This window comes from Electrona antarctica, assembly GCF_951216825.1.
Source record: "Electrona antarctica genome assembly, chromosome: 1".
NCBI classification, from domain to species: domain Eukaryota; kingdom Metazoa; phylum Chordata; class Actinopteri; order Myctophiformes; family Myctophidae; genus Electrona; species Electrona antarctica.
The window spans coordinates 1830842-1851503 of record NC_136806.1 but is presented as its reverse complement, the minus strand read 5'-3'; the positions used below and the strand labels follow the sequence as shown (position 1 = coordinate 1851503).

Here is a 20662-nt window from a genome sequence, read left to right as displayed (position 1 = left end):
TGTGTGTGTGTGTTAGAAGGTTTAGGTTGAAGGTTCCATCACACTGTGGTTCTTCTCTCTTCCAGACCATGATGCAGCATGTCGTCCAGATAAGCAACGTGGTGGAGGTCACCAACGCCCCGGGGTTCCTGGAGAACCTGGAGGCTCTGCAGCAGAGGCTGTGTGTGTGTGAGAAGGCTCTGGCCGAGTACCTGGAGACCAAGAGGCTCACCTTCCCTCGCTTCTACTTCGTGTCGGCCCAGGACCTCCTGGAGATCGTGTCCAAGGGAACGCAGCCCAGACAGGTACTACTGATTTAAACCCGTTCTGGACGTTCTGGAACCCCTTTTTGGTGTTTTTAAGCACTACGTTATACTTTAGCTGTTGAAAAATAGCAGATCTACAAGCTACAAGCTTGTAGATCTGCTATTTTTTGAAAAATCGTAAAAAATGTGGCGCAAATCTTTGAATATTTATTCCTTCAGAGAGAACATTTTTAACTCAAATCCTTGCTTCTGAGAGGTTCCTGGAACATCATATTTTCAGATGGGGGGGGGGGGGGGGGTCGGTGGCCAATTACATATCATTTTTGGGATCCTTGACATGAAATATTAAGCACCACTGATACAGAAACATGAGGTTTTTCAGAAAATTGTCATCATTTAGAAGACATTTTTTTAATTTCGACGTCAGGCCTAAATGGGTTAAGGTCTCTTCCAGGACTTCCTGGAGGTCGTGTACAAGAGAACGCAGCCCAGACAGGTACTGATTTAAGGCTGACTGATTTAACTTAGGTAACATTCGATGTTGCGTAACAATGGGACGTCATCGAAAATGTTCCCCCCCTGTTTAGCCGACAGGAACGAAAATCTTAAAACATTAATAACTCGCGATCTAAATCATCCCGTCCAATTCTAAGAAAAGATCCTGTGTTAGACGCCCCCCCGCGGTTCCGTCGCTAGTCGCGTTGTGGCTCACACGGTGGCGCGCTATGAGCTTGTAGGTCTATTTTTCAATAGCTAAAGTATAAAATAATGCTTAGTTAAAACACCAAAAGGGGTTCCCGTCCAGAATGGATTAACAGCGTCTGACAGATGCCTACATGGTGAACTGTCCGCAGGTGACCAGACACCTGCTGAAGCTGTTCGACAACATAGCAGACCTGCGCTTCAAGGAGCCGCCCACAGGGGGTGCCAGTGAGGAGGGTCCGGCCGTGGCCGTAGGGATGTTCAGCCGCGAGGGGGAGTACGTGTCCTTCTCTGAGCCGTGTGTCTGCACAGGACAGGTAGGGGGGGTGTGTGTGTGTGTGTGTCAGTAGTATAGTAATGTGTGTGTTTATGTCCTCAGTAGTATAGTAATGTGTGTGTTTATGTCCTCAGTAGTATAGTAGTGTGTGTGTTTATGTCCTCAGTAGTATAGTAATGTGTGTGTTTATGTCCTCAGTAGTATAGTAATGTGTGTGTTTATGTCCTCAGTAGTATAGTAATGTGTGTGTTTATGTCCTCAGTAGTATAGTAGTGTGTGTGTTTATGTCCTCAGTAGTATAGTAATGTGTGTGTTTATGTCCTCAGTAGTATAGTAATGTGTGTGTTTATGTCCTCAGTAGTATAGTAGTGTGTGTGTTTATGTCCTCAGTAGTATAGTAATGTGTGTGTTTATGTCCTCACTAGTATAGTAATGTGTGTGTCTCCAGGCAGAGTGCTGGCTCAGCGCTCTAGAGGACACCATGCACTGCACGGTGTCAAGGTTCAAGGTCTTTATTAATGTCCCAGAAGGGCAATTGTGTTTACAGCAACAGTAGTGGTTTCCGACATACAAATACAAAACAAAACAGGACAACAAGAGACACCATAGCATAACCGGAGGTCTGGTCGCATCTAGTGCAGGTAGGAGAATAAGAGATACAAAATAAGAAAGCAAAAAAAGTGCTTAAGATAAAGATATAATATATAAAGTGCTGCATAAAGTGCATGTTCAGCATCATCGTCATCACATTACATGATTACTGGCAGCATTGACTGCACGGATCGAGGCAGGGACAAAGGAGTGCTTATATCTGTTGTTTTTTACAACGGGGGCCCCCAGACGACGGCCCGATGGCAACAGCCTGTACTCTGACTCGAGTGGGTGGGCATTATACTAGTCCTCACTAGTATAGTTGTGTGTGTGTGTGTGTGTGTGTTTATGTCCTCAGTAGTATAGTAATGTGTGTGTGCATGTCCTCACTAGTATAGTAAAGTGTGTGTGTGTGTTTATGTTCTCAGTAGTATAGTAATGTGTGTGTTCATGTCCTCACTAGTATAGTAAAGTGTGTGTGTGTGTGTGTCTCCAGGCAGAGTGCTGGCTCAGCGCCCTAGAGGACACCATGCGCTGCACCGTGCGCAGGGAGATCCAGGAGGCCGTGTCCGCCTACGAAGACAAGCCCCGCGACCAGTGGCTGTTTGACTACCCTGCACAGGTCCGTGACCCCTGACCCCTGAACCTGACCCTGCACATCCATCCATCCATCCATCCATCTTCAACCGCTTATCCGTAGTCGGGTCGCGGGGGCAACAGCTCTGCTCTCCAGAGCAACATTAGTGACTTCCTCCTGGTGGATCCCGAGGCGTTCCAAGGCCAGTTTAGAGATATAATCCCTCCATCTGATCCTTGGTCTGCCCTGGGGTCTCCTTCCTATTTTTTAACAGCTAAACTTTAAGGATGGAGTGTCGTGATTTTTGTATTTAGTTTTTTAGTTTTTCATGTGTTTATGAGGTGACAGTACTTCATTAGAGCCCTTGGTGTGGTTGTTATGTCATGTGTTTATGAGGTGACAGTACTTCATTAGAGCCCTTGGTGTGGTTGTTATGTCATGTGTTTATGAGGTGACAGTACTTCATTAGAGCCCTTGGTGTGGTTGTTATGTCATGTGTTTATGAGGTGACAGTACTTCATTAGAGCCCTTGGTGTGGTTGTTATGTCATGTGTTTATGAGGTGACAGTACTTCATTAGACCCCTTGGTGTGGTTGTTATGTCATGTGTTTATGAGGTGACAGTACTTCATTAGAGCCCTTGGTGTGGTTGTTATGTCATGTGTTTATGAGGTGACAGTACTTCATTAGAGCCCTTGGTGTGGTTGTTATGTCATGTGTTTATGAGGTGACAGTACTTCATTAGAGCCCTTGGTGTGGTTGTTATGTCATGTGTTTATGAGGTGACAGTACTTCATTAGAGCCCTTGGTGTGGTTGTTATGTCATGTGTTTATGAGGTGACAGTACTTCATTAGAGCCCTTGGTGTGGTTGTTGCAATGATGTCTTCTCTTTGTATTTAGGGTTTCTACCTGGAGGCTGAAACCTTGACAGGCAAAAGTGCCAATGAAAAAAAACAGTGATATAGTGACATCACAATATCACCCCTCCCCTAACCCCTCCCCCTTTATCATATAACTACAGCTGTGGGTGCGGCTTCAGTTCAGGTGGATCACCAGCCATCACCACCCACCAGGCAAACCAGGCATACTTAACACTTTGATTGCTACAGGATCTCGGCAGGCCTATTTTGATGTTGCTACCGTTTAACATTGCACAAAGGCCTTGTTCGGGGGCCCACAGCAAAATGTTCTCTTATAGCGAGAATCACACGCATACATCAAAAGAAAGCTTGTCCACTTCAATTTAAAAAATACATTTTGATTTTACCATGTTCCATTCTGGAGATATTGACCTTTTTGCAACACCTGCATTTGCCTGGAAGTGGTTATCTTGAACAGCGAGCAGAGTTATGGATGGTTTAAAGTCAGAGACATTGACAGGCAGATATAAAATTGAACCCAATAAATATCCACCGAATGAAAGCCCTGAATGTGTACTTTTACGAGGAAAACAGTATACATTGATCCCATCTACAGTTAGACAGTAATTGGTTATTGAATGCAGCTTGTGCCCACCAGATAACTTCAGAGAAGACATGGACGTGAACTCCTCAATATTCACAAAATAAGGCCTATAGCGACATATCAATACTATATACCGTATGAAACAGAAGACTCTCTGCTTTCATAAGAAAAAAACTTCTACTGTAGTAATAATAAAAATCACACCCATGTGAAGTGAGTGGTGCAACTCTGTCCCATATTCTGTTCTCTGCTTATTCAATACAGCTCGCTATACGGACTGAGGCAGAAAGTCATGTAAACCTTTTATTTACAGTTTGGTCTGTAAACTTCTACTGTAATAATAAAAATCACACCCCTGTGAAGTGAGCGTTGCAACTGTTCTGTACTTATTCACTACAGCTCGCTTTATACGGACTGAGACAGAAAGTCATGTAAACCTTTTATTTACAGTTTGGTCTGTAAACGTCTACTGTAATAATAAAAATCACACCCCTGTGAAGTGAGCGGTGCAACTGTTCTCTACAGTTGCGCGGTGCAACTGTAGAGAACATATTTTTGAGTGGTGTAAACCACTCCTACAACTGGCTTTTGTGTGCAGAAAAAATGAGCATGGTTGCTATGTTCAAAATAATTTCTGACGTAATTAAATCACACCCGGGTGAACTGGATGACCATAGCAACCGTGCTAATTTTTTCTGCACAAAAAAAGCCAGTTGTGAAATCACATCCGGGTGTGATTTAATTACGTCAGATCAGAGCTGATCAGGCTATATAATACCTTACCTTATGTCATTACGTCAGACATTACGTCAGACCACATCTGATCAGTCTATATAAGACCTTACACCACTCAGTTCACACAGGTGTGATTTTTATTATTACAGTAGAAGTTTACAGACCAAACTGTAAATAAAAGGTTTACATGACTTTCTGCCTCAGTCCGTATATAGCGAGCTGTATTGAATAAGCAGAGAACAGAATATGGGACAGAGTTGCACCACTCACTTCACATGGGTGTGATTTTTATTATTACTACAGTAGAAGTTTTTTTCTTATGAAAGCAGAGAGTCTTCTGTTTCATACGGTATATAGTATTTATATGTCGCTATAGGCCTTATTTTGTGAATATTGAGTTCGGGTCCATGTCTTCTCTGCAGTTATATCTGGTGGGCGCAATGTGCATCCACCCAGTAACCAATTTATGACAAACTGTACATGGGATCAATGTTTACTCTTTTCCTCGTAAAAGTACACATTCAGGGCTTTCATTCGGTGTATAGGATGTATAGCATATTTATTGTGTTTATTGTTATATCTGCCTGTCAATGTCTGACTATAAACCTTCATAACTCTGCTTTCTTTAGATGAGGATGATGATGATGATGATTGCCTCGCCTAATCTATCTCACTGCTTTCATTGTTTTGATCGCAGTAACATTGGGGGGGGGGGTGGGTTCATGGGCACATTGGGCAGCAAAAGTCTTGATCCGTACGGCTATAAAAAGTCCCATTCCACCGTTCGGTTCAGAACTATAGTATAATGGTGAGACGCGTTGTCATCATCAGCTGATTTTGTTTTTCAAGCTAGTATAGGGGAACATGCCTGGGCATGCAGCATGGGGGCGATGGAGAAAAAAAAAAGCTTCACCCGGCTGTGATGTCGACGACAAGGAAAAAATGACTTCCACAGATCACAACACCACGGTTTAGGACGCGGAAAAGTTCGTTATACATTACACCCGGGTCGATTACGTCCCCGACGCGTTCATTGCGGTCTTATCACTACAATTATAATGAATAAAAAAGCGTTACAATCACACGTCCGAGTGATCTCCGATTATGACGGCTCTGCATGGCCCAACAAGGGAACACTGTCTGTTGTCGTGGCGGCCCCTCGATACTGTGGTTAGTTCGTAGTATTGTAGGCTCGGGGATCGTTTGGTCGCTACAGTATGAAGAAGGAAACATGCATCTGTCCATGTGTGTTGCAGACGTTATGCAATGCCGATCCGGTGCATATGTGTTTAGGCAGCGTTCCGTTCATCATGTTTTTTTCCGAGAGACAGAGCTATGGAGTCAGAACCCCACAGAGCCCCCATCTCGCAAGATCCTCCTCCTGGAGAAACAGGAGGGGAGGGGGGAATCGAGTATTATAGTGTTGGGTGAAATGTCCAAGGTGGAAAGCCTGGTGAGGCGAGGTTAGGTGAAATTTGATTCTTTTCACACACCGACTAGATCGGCATTGGCGCATCCATTTTACACTGGCTTCTACACGTAAAGCGGCCCGCCCTCCTGTTTTCAGGAGGGGAGGGTTTTTTTTTTTTTTTTTTTTTTCTGATCACGTTAGCGGGACTAAGCAGCAATGACAGGGGGATGGTTCTTCATTGTCCGGGTGGGTAAAAAGATGAATGAAAGTATGCTATAAAAAAGTGATTAAAACGTATGGATACGTGGTTAGCACCGGACGTTTGATTAATTGATAACGTATTGATACGCGATTAGCGTTCGCTGTGTTAATGAACTGGTGGGCGTGTCTACATGAAAACGACATTTTAACAGATACTTTGACACAGACGGTCTAAATGGGCTGTGTCCCCCCCCCCCCCCCCCCCAGGTGGGTCTGACGGGCAGCCAGGTGTGGTGGGCCACGGACGTGGGCATCGCCTTCGAGAGGGTGGAGGAGGGCTTTGAGACCGCCCTGAAGGACTACAACAGGAAACAGGTAAAATACTACAACAGGAAACAGGTAACACTTTGAGAGGACTACAACAGGAAACATGTAAAAGACTACAATATAAAACAGGAAACACCTTGACACCATCCTGAAGGACTACACCAGGAAACAGGTAAAATACTACAACAGGAAACAGGTAAAAGACTACAATATAAAACAGGAAACACCTTGACACCATCCTGAAGGACTACAACAGGAAACAGGTAAAAGACTACAATATAAAACAGGAAACACCTTGACACCATCCTGAAGGACTACAACAGGAAACATGTCAAAGACTACAACAGGATACAGGTAACACATCGACACCGCCCTGAAGGTTGAGGCAGTGAAAGACTACAAGAAACCTAGGACAAATAAAGAGGAATGTGCACGGAGGTGTGGCCCGGTCTCCTGTGGGAGGTTTGCACATGCTCAGTGTAAACAGGAACTGCGATAATGGAGTGTTCCAGCAGAGGTGCTAGAGGTGCATGAGAGTTGCTGACCCTGAACTGAAATAATAAAAAGGATATAAAAAAAGGAGAATTGTAACAAAGTTGATTTTATTTTAATTTTAAAAAGTAAATCAATTTCATAACTGTGTGGAAGAAATGTTGTGTATAACAGACTGAAAGATAAAGGACAAGTACTTTTATTTTTGTGAAATGACAAAGGAACATGGATACTGTTCAAGTGCTGTGGATGATATAAAACATTTGAAAAGGGAAGGGTGACTGCTGTTTAAATCACAAGTTATGAGCTTTCCCTCTAGCACCCTCTGCTGGAACACTCCATCATCGCAGTACCTGTTTACACTGCACATGTGCAAACCTCCCGCAGAAGACCGGGCCGCACCTCCGTGCACATTCCTCTTTAATGTTTCTAGCAAGAAACCTGCTGCTCACTCCTCATGCATGGCAGGACGCATGAGCTCAGTCTGGTGCTCTCCCCAGGTTGGCAGAGGTACTACAACTTACAACAAAATGTATGTACTGTGTGTGCGTGCGTGCGTGCGTGCGTGCGTGCGTGCGTGCGTGCGTGCGTGCGTGCGTGCGTGCGTGCGTGCGTGCGTGCGTGCGTGCGTGCGTGCGTGCGTTGCATGTAGGTCACCCAGCTGAACGCCCTCATCCACATGCTCCTTGGAGAACTGACTCCTGGCGACCGACAGAAGATCATGACCGTCTGCACCATCGACGTTCACGCCAGAGACGTGGTCGCCAAGCTCATCACGCAGAAGGTACAGTGTTACACCGAGACACGGTACAGTACAGTACAGTACAGTACAGTACAGTACAGTACAGTACAGTGTTAGGTGTATCAGGTCCATTTGGTTCCATTTGTACACTCTCAGAGTTACAGACCCATAAGGGTTCATTTGGTTCCTAATTATTTTTTTACCCGGGGACCCCCTGGAACTCCCTCAAGGACCCTTAGGGGTCCCCGGACCCCACTTTGGGAACCGTGGACCTAGGGATGTACCGATCACGGTTTTTTTTTTAAATCCCGATTTTTCCTGATCCAATATTTATATTTGTATAGAACACTTATGCCATATCATAATAGTACAATATGCAAAATCACAGACGATATCCAGCCTAACATCATGATATGGATATAATATTGATACTAGGGATGTCCCCGATCACGATTCGTATGCTACCGATCTGATTCCGATCATTTGGAAATGACTAATGGATTTGGAACACCTAATCAAAACATAACAATCTATCTGAGTCTCGCTGCTGGGTTGCTGTGGCAGTTCACCCTGACATTAACAAACAGGGTTTCAATTAGTATTATTTGTTGCATAGAATGAGATTTGTTTGAATTCATATTGTTGATTGATTGACTGATTGTTGTCTCCAGAGTAGGGGGCATATCCACTGTGGGTTTGTGAATAGGGGACATGCCAACATTGGCATGTTCAACATTTTGTGTAGAGTGCTCTAATGTTTATAGTATTATAATTGTTTGAGTAATATGTGACACTTTCAAATGTGTATTAAGAATTATGATGTCTCTGGACATTGACATTTAACTGGATAATAATTGTGGAATCAATTCAGACTTGGTATGGTCCAGTGGGGGAGGGGCTTAGCCTATATAAGTAGGTAGACCTGCCACTACCTAGCAGTTAATGAAGGACTGTTGAGAAGGGGAGACTGAGGGCCGAGCGGACCAGTTAAGAGTTTTGTAAATACTTGTCTTCTATTTCAATTATCACAGTTGTAAGAAGGTGAATAAATAAACACTTCTCTGGTGACTGTATTCAGCAGGCACGTGCACACATAGACATCAAAGGGGGCTTGAGCCCCTGCCCTTTTACTACAGCCCTCTCCAGACCACAAATGCAGCACGGTGAAAATAATTGTCCCCCTTTTCCATGACAACATAGCATACATAGGACAACATGGCATGGGCGCAGTGTGAGCCATTCAAGTACAGTACAGGCATCGTAAAGTGACATCATCGTTGTGTGTGTGTGTGTGTGTGTGTGTGTGTGTGTGTGTGTGTGTGTGTGTGTGTGTGTGTGTGTGTGTGTGTGTGTGTGTGTGTGTGTGTGTGTGTGTGTGTGTGTGTGTGTGTGTGTGTGTGTGTGTGTGTGTGTGTGTGTGTGTGTGTGTGTGTGTGTGCACGTCTCCTATAGGTAACCGCGGGCCAGGCGTTCGCGTGGCTCTCCCAGCTGCGTCACCGCTGGGACGAGGTCACCAAACACTGTTACGTCAACATCTGCGACGCCCAGTTCCAGTTCAGCTACGAGTACCTGGGGAACACCAACCGTCTGGTCATCACCCCCCTTACTGACCGGTATGTACCTGGGGAACACCCCCTTACTGACCGGTACGTACCTGGTCATCACCCTCTCACTGACCGGTACGTACCTGGTCATCACCCTCTCACTGACCGGTACGTACCTGGTCATCACCCTCTCACTGACCGGTACGTACCTGGTCATCACCCTCTCACTGACCGGTACGTACCTGGGGAACACCCTCTGACTGGTCATCACCCCTCTGACTGACCGGTACGTACCTGGGGAACACCCTCTGACTGGTCATCACCCCCCTGACTGACCGGTACGTACCTGGTCATCACCCCTCTGACTGACCGGTACGTATAGACACCGATTTAGACCTGAAGAACACGTCTGTGTCACCTTCATAGCTTTTAACCACTTTATAAACTATAGTAAAATACGTGGAGGTGCTGGGTTCAAAAAGTGACATAGGAAAAGAGAAGGGAACCCACACACTCATCTGCTCCAAAAGGTATATTTTATTGACGACGTTTCGAGCCAAGGCTCTTCATCTGGTCAAACTCAAGATGTGAGTGATCCACCCACTTAAATAGACACCCACGGGTCACGTGGGTGTCTATTTAAGTGGGTGGATCTACAAGCTCGTAGCGTTGCACGACACTCGGCTTGTAGGTCTGCTATTTTTGAAAAATCGTGAAAATCTTTGATATATTATTTCACAGCGAACGCTGTGAAATACCGGCCCGGGGGCCCGGCCCTACCGGCCCGGGGCCCCGGGGGCCCGGCCCTGCCGGCCCGGGGCCCCAGGGGCCCGGCCCTACCTGGGCCCCAACTTGTTTATTGTAAGTCACTCTGGATAAAGACGAGAGCAATAAATGCCTACAGTCTAAATTGTACAGTATACTATTATGTTGAGACTTAATTATGAATGACATCGCAGCCAAATACTTCCATGATTCTCATTGGTTCCTCGTGACATTGTGCCCAAATCTCTTTGTCCAATCAGATGTTACATCACCCTCACCCAGTCCCTGCACCTGACCATGAGTGGCGCCCCCTCTGGCCCGGCGGGCACTGGCAAGACGGAGACCACCAAGGACCTGGGGCGCTCCCTCGGCATCATGGTCTATGTATTCAACTGCTCAGAGCAAATGGACTACAAGGTAGCCTCCCTTTGCATCATGGTCTGTGTAGTCAACTGCTCCGAGCAAATGGACTACAAGGTAGTCTCCCTATGCATCATGGTCTATGTAGTCGACTGCTCCGAGCAAATGGACTACAAGGTAGTCTCCCTATGCATCATGGTCTGTGTAGTCAACTGCTCCGAGCAAATGGACTACAAGGTAGTCTCCCTATGCATCATGGTCTATGTAGTCAACTGCTCTGAGCAAATGGACTACAAGGTAGTCTCCCTATGCATCATGGTCTGTGTAGTCAACTGCTCCGAGCAAATGGACTACAAGGTAGTCTCCCTATGCATCATGGTCTGTGTATTCAACTGCTCCGAGCAAATGGACTACAAGGTAGTCTCCCTATGCATCATGGTCTATGTAGTCGACTGCTCAGAGCAAATGGACTACAAGGTAGTCTCCCTATGCATCATGGTCTGTGTATTCAACTGCTCCGAGCAAATGGACTACAAGGTAGTCTCCCTCGGCATCATGGTCTATGTAGTCAATATTTCCCCCTGCAGTTCTCATCCATGTAAAAAAGTATGCTCATGATTTTATAATTGTGTCTAATCTCGCAAACCACTGTGACATTATCCCACATTTCTTGTGCTCGCTCTCTCTCTGTCTCTGTCTCTCTCTGTCTCTGTCTCTCTCTGTCTCTGTCTCTCTCTGTCTCTCTCTGTCTCTGTCTCTCTCTCTCTCTGTCTCTCTCTCTCTCTCTCTCTCTCTGTCTCTGTCTCTGTCTCTCTCTGTCTCTGTCTCTGTCTCTGTCTCTCTCTCTGTCTCTCTCTCTCTCTCTCTCTCTCTCTCTCTCTCTCTCTCTCTCTCTCTCTCTCTCTCTCTCTCTCTCTCTCTCTGTAGTCCATAGGTAACATATATAAGGCTCTCTCTCTCTCTCTCTGTAGTCCATAGGTAACATCTATAAGGGTCTCTCTCTCTCTCTGTAGTCCATAGGTAACATCTATAAGGGCCAGACCCTTATAGATGTCTCTCTGTAGTCCATAGACAACATCTATAAGGGTCTCTCTCTCTCTCTCTCTCTCTCTCTCTCTCTCTCTCTCTCTCTCTGTAGTCCATAGACAACATCTATAAGGGTCTCTCTCTCTCTCTCTCTCTCTCTCTCTCTCTCTCTCTCTCTCTCTGTAGTCCATAGACAACATATATAAGGGTCTTTCTCTCTCTCTCTCTCTCTCTCTCTCTCTCTCTCTCTCTCTCTCTCTGTAGTCCATAGACAACATCTATAAGGGTCTCTCTCTCTCTCTCTCTCTCTCTGTAGTCCATAGGTAACATCTATAAGGGTCTCTCTCTCTCTCTCTCTCTCTCTCTCTCTCTCTCTCTCTCTCTCTCTGTAGTCCATAGACAACATATATAAGGGTCTCTCTCTCTCTCATTCTCTCTCTCTCTGTAGTCCATAGACAACATCTATAAGGGTATCTCTCTCTCTCTGTAGTCCATAGACAACATCTATAAGGGTCTCTCTCTCTCTCTCTCTCTCTCTCTCTCTCTCTCTCTCTCTCTCTATGTAGTCTATAGACAACATCTATAAGGGTCTCTCTCTCTCTCTGTAGTCCATAGGTAACATCTATAAGGGTCTGGCCCAGACGGGGGTCTGGGGATGTTTCGACGAGTTCAACAGGATCTCGGTGGAGGTTCTGTCAGTGGTGGCGGTCCAGGTGAAGACCATCCAGGACGCTGTACGCAACAGGAAGCAGAGGTTAGTTCCAACAGGAAGCAGAGGTAATAGTTCCAACAGGAAGCAGAGGTAATAGTTCCAACAGGAAGCAGAGGTAATAGTTCCAACAGGAAGCAGAGGTAATAGTTCCAACAGGAAGCAGAGGTGATAGTTCCAACAGGAAGCAGAGGTAATAGTTCCAACAGGATGCAGGTTAGTTCCAACAGGAAGCAGAGGTAATAGTTCCAACAGGAAGCAGAGGTATTAGTTCCAACATGAATCAGAGGTAATAGTTCCAACAGGAAGCAGAGGTAATAGTTCCAACAGGAAGCAGAGGTAATAGTTCCAACAGGAAGCAGAGGTAATAGTTCCAACAGGAATCAGAGGTAATAGTTCCAACAGGAAACAGAGGTTAGTTCCAACAGGAAGCAGAGGTGATAGTTCCAACAGGAAGCAGAGATTAGTTCCAACAGGAAGCAGAGGTTAGTTCCAACAGGAAACATAGGTAATAGTTCCAACAGGAAGCAGAGGTAATAGTTCCAACAGGAAACAGAGGTAATAGTTCCAACAGGAAGCAGAGGTAATAGTTCCAACAGGAAGCAGAGGAAATAGTTCCAACAGGAAGCAGAGGTAATAGTTCCAACAGGAAGCAGAGGTTAGTTCCAACAGGAAGCAGAGGTAATAGTTCCAACAGGAAGCAGAGGTAATAGTTCCAACAGGAAGCAGAGGTGATAGTTCCAACAGGAAGCAGAGGTAATAGTTCCAACAGGAAGCAGATAAAATAGTTCCAACAGGAAGCAGAGGTAATAGTTCCAAAAGGAAGCAGAGGAAATAGTTCCAAAAGGAAGCGGAGGTAATAGTTCCAACAGGAAGCAGAGGTAATAGTTCCAACAGGAAGCAGAGGTAATAGTTCCAACAGGAAGCAGAGGTAATAGTTCCAACAGGAAGCAGAGGTAATAGTTCCAACAGGAAGCATAGGTAATAGTTCCAACAGGAAGCAGAGGTAATAGTTCCAACAGGAAGCAGAGGTAATAGTTCCAACAGGAAGCAGAGGTAATAGTTCCAACAGGAAGCAGAGGTAATAGTTCCAACAGGAAGCAGAGGTATTAGTTCCAACAGGAAGCAGATCAAATAGTTCCAACAGGAAGCATAGGTAATAGTTCCAACAGGAAGCAGAGGTTAGTTCCAACAGGAAGCAGAGGTAATAGTTCCAAAAGGAAGCAGAGGAAATAGTTCCAACAGGAAACAGAGGTTAGTTCCAACAGGAAGCAGAGGTAATAGTTCCAACAGGAAGCAGAGGTAATAGTTCCAACAGGAAGCAGAGGTAATAGTTCCAACAGGAAGCAGAGGTAATAGTTCCAACAGGAAGCATAGGTAATAGTTCCAACAGGAAGCAGAGGTAATAGTTCCAACAGGAAGCAGAAGTAATAGTTCCAACAGGAAGCAGAGGTATTAGTCAACAGGAAGCAGAGGTATTAGTTCCAACAGGAAGCAGAGGTAATAGTTCCAACAGGAAGCATAGGTAATAGTTCCAACAGGAAGCAGAGGTAATAGTTCCAACAGGAAGCAGAGGTAATAGTTCCAACAGGAAGCAGAGGTAATAGTTACAACAGGAAGCATAGGTAATAGTTCCAACAGGAAGCAGAGGTATTAGTTCCAACAGGAAGCAGAGGTATTAGTTCCAACAGGAAGCAGATAAAATAGTTCCAACAGGAAGCATAGGTAATAGTTCCAACAGGAAGCAGAGGTTAGTTCCAACAGGAAGCAGAGGTAATAGTTCCAAAAGGAAGCAGAGGAAATAGTTCCAACAGGAAACAGAGGTAATAGTTCCAACAGGAAGCAGAGGTAATAGTTCCAACAGGAAGCAGAGGTAATAGTTCCAACAGGAAGCATAGGTAATAGTTCCAACAGGAAGCAGAGGTAATAGTTCCAACAGGAAGCAGAAGTAATAGTTCCAACAGGAAGCAGAGGTATTAGTTCCAACAGGAAGCAGAGGTATTAGTTCCAACAGGAAGCAGAGGTAATAGTTCCAACAGGAAGCATAGGTAATAGTTCCAACAGGAAGCAGAGGTTAGTTCCAACAGGAAGCAGAGGTTAGTTCCAACAGGAAGCAGAGGTAATAGTTCCAAAAGGAAGCAGAGGAAATAGTTCCAACAGGAAACAGAGGTTAGTTCCAACAGGAAGCAGAGGTAATAGTTCCAACAGGAAGCAGAGGTAATAGTTCCAACAGGAAGCAGAGGTAATAGTTCCAACAGGAAGCAGAGGTAATAGTTCCAAGCAGAGGAAATAGTTCCAACAGGATACTACTAAATGCTTACTGTGTGTGTGTGTGTGTGTGTGTGTGTGTGTGTGTGTGTGTGTGTGTGTGTGTGTGTGTGTGTGTGTGTGTGTGTGTGTGTGTGTGTGTGTGTGTGTGTGTGTGTGTGTGTGTGTGTGTGTGTGTGTGTGCGCGCGCAGGTTCCATTTCCTGGGTGAGGACATCGAGCTCAGACCGACTGTAGGAATCTTCATCACTCTGAACCCTGGATACGCTGGGAGGGCGGAGCTACCGGAGAACCTCAAGGCTCTGTTCAGGTAGAGAGACACTAGGTTAGAGAGAGAGAGAGAGAGGGAGGGCGGAGCTACCGGAGAACCTCAAGGCTCTGTTCAGGTAGAGAGACACTAGGTTAGAGAGAGAGAGAGAGAGAGAGAGAGAGAGAGAGAGAGTAGTGTTCTCAACCTTTCTTCAGAGGGTTAGGGTTAATAATGTGAATGTGTGGCTGGAAAATGGAAGTTAATGTACACAGACCTATGCAGTGTGCACATACATACACTTTCCTTAAAGGACCACTTCACCACTTTTCAAATATCTTCATATAATAGGTCCTCAGTAATAATCATGATAACATGGCACCATTCTTTTCTACTCAGTCTGTGTCTCATAGGAGGGCTGTGGGCAGTTCAGAAACCTGTCCACCAGTGACATCATCGTTAGGCAGATTGTTTTTTTAAACAAATGTTTAGATTTGTATTATCGTGAGATTTTCGCATTGCAACTTTTCAGGACTAGAAAGCCTGCAGTTTCTATTTGCTTGGATTCCCCATCGATGATGTCACTGGTGGACGGGTTTCTGAAAGGCCACAGCCCTCCCATGAGACACAGGGCAGTATTATGCGTGTCTTAAGTACCAGGTCTTATTACTTAACTTAAGACCTGGAGGCGTGATCAATGCCATTTGGCTATTCTGAGTGGCCAAACAGCATTGACTACGCCTCCAGGTCTTAAGTTAAGTCATACGACCTGGTACTTAAGACACGCATAATACTGCCCACAGAGTGCGAGGCACTGTTTGTTACCATGGTGATCTATTGTTTGTTGTTTCCATGGTAACAGGCCCTGTGCCATGGTGATTCCGGACTTTGAGCTGATCTGTGAGATCATGCTGGTGGCCGAGGGCTTCATAGACGCCCGACTGCTGGCCAGGAAGTTCATCAGCCTCTACACGCTGTGCAAAGAGCTGCTGTCTAAACAGGTACTACTACCCTAAACCCTCCATCCATCCATCCATCCATCCATCCATCCATCCATACATCATCCATCCATCCATCCATCCATCCATCCATACATCCATACATCCATACATCCATCTTCAACCGCGTATCCGTAGTAGGGTCACGAGGGCAACAGCTCCACCAGAGAGCTCCAGACTTCCCTCTCCTCCAGAGCAACATTAGTGACTTCCTCCTGGGGGATCCGAGACTTTCCAAGGCTAGTGAGTCAATGTATTTCCTCCAACTCATCCTTGGTCTGCCCCGGGGTCTCCTCCCAGTGGGACGTGCCTCGAGGACCTCCCTATAGGGAGACTATTTTACTCATGATCAGAGCTTCCGTTGCTCCAGACTGTATGACGGAAGCGTTTATATTTTACTCATGATCAGAGCTTCCGTTGCTCCATACTGTACGATGGAAGCATTTATATTGTACTCATGATCAGAGCTTCCGTTGCTCCAGACTGTATGACGGAAGCATTTATATTTTACTCATGATCAGAGCTTCCGTTGCTCCAGACTGTATGACGGAAGCATTTATATTTTACTCATGATCAGAGCTTCCGTTGCTCCAGACTGTATGACGGAAGCATTTATATTTTACTCATGATAAGAGCTTCCGTTGCTCCAGACTGTATGACAGAAGCATTTATATTTTACTCATGATCAGAGCTTCCGTTGCTCCAGACTGTATGACGGAAGCATTTATATTTTACTCATGATAAGAGCTTCCGTTGCTCCAGACTGTACGACGGAAGCATTTATATTTTACTAAATACTGTACATTAGTATTATGATAACATACTGTACATTGTGGTTCTACAGGACCACTATGACTGGGGTCTCCGAGCCATCAAGTCGGTGCTGGTGGTTGCAGGATCGCTGAAGAGAGAAGACAAGAGCAGACCCGAGGAGCAGGTATGGATTCACACCTATATGTATATACACACACTGGATTCACACCTATATGTATATACACACACTGGATTCACACCTATATGTATATACACACACTGGATTCACACCTATATGTATATACACACACTGGATTCACACCTATATGTATATACACACACTGGATTCACACCTATATGTATATACACACACTGGATTCACACCTATATGTATATACACACACTGGATTCACACCTATATGTATATACACACACTGGATTCACACCTATATGTATATACACACACTGGATTCACACCTATATGTATATACACACACTGGATTCACACCTATATGTATATACACACACTGGATTCACACCTATATGTATATACACACACTGGATTCACACCTATATGTATATACACACACTGGATTCACACCTATATGTATATACACACACTGGATTCACACCTATATGTATATACACACACTGGATTCACACCTATATGTATATACACACACTGGATTCACACCTATATGTATATACACACACTGGATTCACACCTATATGTATACACACACACTGGATTCACACCTATATGTATACACACACACTGGATTCACACCTATATGTATACACACACACTGGATTCACACCTATATGTATATACACACACTGGATTCACACCTATATGTATACACACACTGGATTCACACCTATATGTATATACACACACTGGATTCACACCTATATGTATATACACACACTGGATTCACACCTATATGTATATACACACACTGGATTCACACCTATATGTATACACACACTGGATTCACACCTATATGTATATACACACACTGGATTCACACCTATATGTATACACACACACTGGATTCACACCTATATGTATATACACACACTGGATTCACACCTATATGTATATACACACACTGGATTCACACCTATATGTATATACACACACTGGATTCACACCTATATGTATACACACACACTGGATTCACACCTATATGTATACACACACACTGGATTCACACCTATATGTATATACACACACTGGATTCACACCTATATGTATACACACACACTGGATTCACACCTATATGTATATACACACACTGGATTCACACCTATATGTATATACACACACTGGATTCACACCTATATGTATATACACACACTGGATTCACACCTATATGTATATACACACACTGGATTCACACCTATATGTATACACACACACTGGATTCACACCTATATGTATATACACACACTGGATTCACACCTATATGTATATACACACACTGGATTCACACCTATATGTATATACACACACTGGATTCACACCTATATGTATATACACACACTGGATTCACACCTATATGTATATACACACACTGGATTCACACCTATATGTATATACACAACACTGGATTCACACCTATATGTATATACACACACTGGATTCACACCTATATGTATACACACACACTGGATTCACACCTATATGTATATACACACACTGGATTCACACCTATATGTATATACACACACTGGATTCACACCTATATGTATATACACACACTGGATTCACACCTATATGTATATACACACACTGGATTCACACCTATATGTATACACACACACTGGATTCACACCTATATGTATATACACACACTGGATTCACACCTATATGTATATACACACACTGGATTCACACCTATATGTATATACACACACTGGATTCACACCTATATGTATACACACACACTGGATTCACACCTATATGTATATACACACACTGGATTCACACCTATATGTATATACACACACTGGATTCACACCTATATGTATATACACACACTGGATTCACACCTATATGTATATACACACACTGGATTCACACCTATATGTATATACACACACTGGATTCACACCTATATGTATATACACACACTGGATTCACACCTATATGTATATACACACACTGGATTCACACCTATATGTATATACACACACTGGATTCACACCTATATGTATATACACACACTGGATTCACACCTATATGTATATACACACACTGGATTCACACCTATATGTATATACACACACTGGATTCACACCTATATGTATATACACACACTGGATTCACACCTATATGTATATACACACACTGGATTCACACCTATATGTATATACACACACTGGATTCACACCTATATGTATATACACACACTGGATTCACACCTATATGTATATACACACACTGGATTCACACCTATATGTATATACACACACTGGATTCACACCTATATGTATATACACACACTGGATTCACACCTATATGTATATACACACACTGGATTCACACCTATATGTATATACACACACTGGATTCACACCTATATGTATATACACACACTGGATTCACACCTATATGTATATACACACACTGGATTCACACCTATATGTATATACACACACTGGATTCACACCTATATGTATATACACACACTGGATTCACACCTATATGTATATACACACACTGGATTCACACCTATATGTATATACACACACTGGATTCACACCTATATGTATATACACACACTGGATTCACACCTATATGTATATACACACACTGGATTCACACCTATATGTATATACACACACTGGATTCACACCTATATGTATATACACACACTGGATTCACACCTATATGTATATACACACACTGGATTCACACCTATATGTATATACACACACTGGATTCACACCTATATGTATATACACACACTGGATTCACACCTATATGTATATACACACACTGGATTCACACCTATATGTATATACACACACTGGATTCACACCTATATGTATATACACACACTGGATTCACACCTATATGTATATACACACACTGGATTCACACCTATATGTATATACACACACTGGATTCACACCTATATGTATATACACACACTGGATTCACACCTATATGTATATACACACACTGGATTCACACCTATATGTATATACACACACTGGATTCACACCTATATGTATATACACACACTGGATTCACACCTATATGTATATACACACACTGGATTCACACCTATATGTATATACACACACTGGATTCACACCTATATGTATATACACACACTGGATTCACACCTATATGTATATACACACACTGGATTCACACCTATATGTATATACACACACTGGATTCACACCTATATGTATATACACACACTGGATTCACACCTATATGTATATACACACACTGGATTCACACCTATATGTATATACACACACTGGATTCACACCTATATGTATATACACACACTGGATTCACACCTATATGTATATACACACACTGGATTCACACCTATATGTATATACACACACTGGATTCACACCTATATGTATATACACACACTGGATTCACACCTATATGTATATACACACACTGGATTCACACCTATATGTATATACACACACTGGATTCACACCTATATGTATATACACACACTGGATTCACACCTATATGTATATACACACACTGGATTCACACCTATATGTATATACACACACTGGATTCACACCTATATGTATATACACACACTGGATTCACACCTATATGTATATACACACACTGGATTCACACCTATATGTATATACACACACTGGATTCACACCTATATGTATATACACACACTGGATTCACACCTATATGTATATACACACACTGGATTCACACCTATATGTATATACACACACTGGATTCACACCTATATGTATATACACACACTGGATTCACACCTATATGTATATACACACACTGGATTCACACCTATATGTATATACACACACTGGATTCACACCTATATGTATATACACACACTGGATTCACACCTATATGTATATACACACACTGGATTCACACCTATATGTATATACACACACTGGATTCACACCTATATGTATATACACACACTGGATTCACACCTATATGTATATACACACACTGGATTCACACCTAT

At 43.5% G+C, this 20662-nt stretch overlaps 1 protein-coding gene across 1 annotated transcript in view; it reads left to right on the top strand.

Moving 5' to 3' along the window:
* dnah9l (dynein, axonemal, heavy polypeptide 9 like) overlaps positions 1-20662 on the top strand; it is a gene marked incomplete at its 5' end in the record, with an annotated part of 234184 nt that overhangs the window by 67040 nt on the left and 146482 nt on the right. Inside the window, 11 exons of the mRNA XM_079507118.1 lie at positions 66-284; positions 1100-1264; positions 2312-2437; positions 6471-6578; positions 7675-7806; positions 9217-9377; positions 10334-10490; positions 12068-12213; positions 14584-14745; positions 15545-15683; positions 16525-16617. Coding sequence (XP_079363244.1) covers positions 66-284; positions 1100-1264; positions 2312-2437; positions 6471-6578; positions 7675-7806; positions 9217-9377; positions 10334-10490; positions 12068-12213; positions 14584-14745; positions 15545-15683; positions 16525-16617 — 1608 coding nt within the window. The remainder of the gene's footprint in view (positions 1-65; positions 285-1099; positions 1265-2311; positions 2438-6470; positions 6579-7674; positions 7807-9216; positions 9378-10333; positions 10491-12067; positions 12214-14583; positions 14746-15544; positions 15684-16524; positions 16618-20662) is intronic.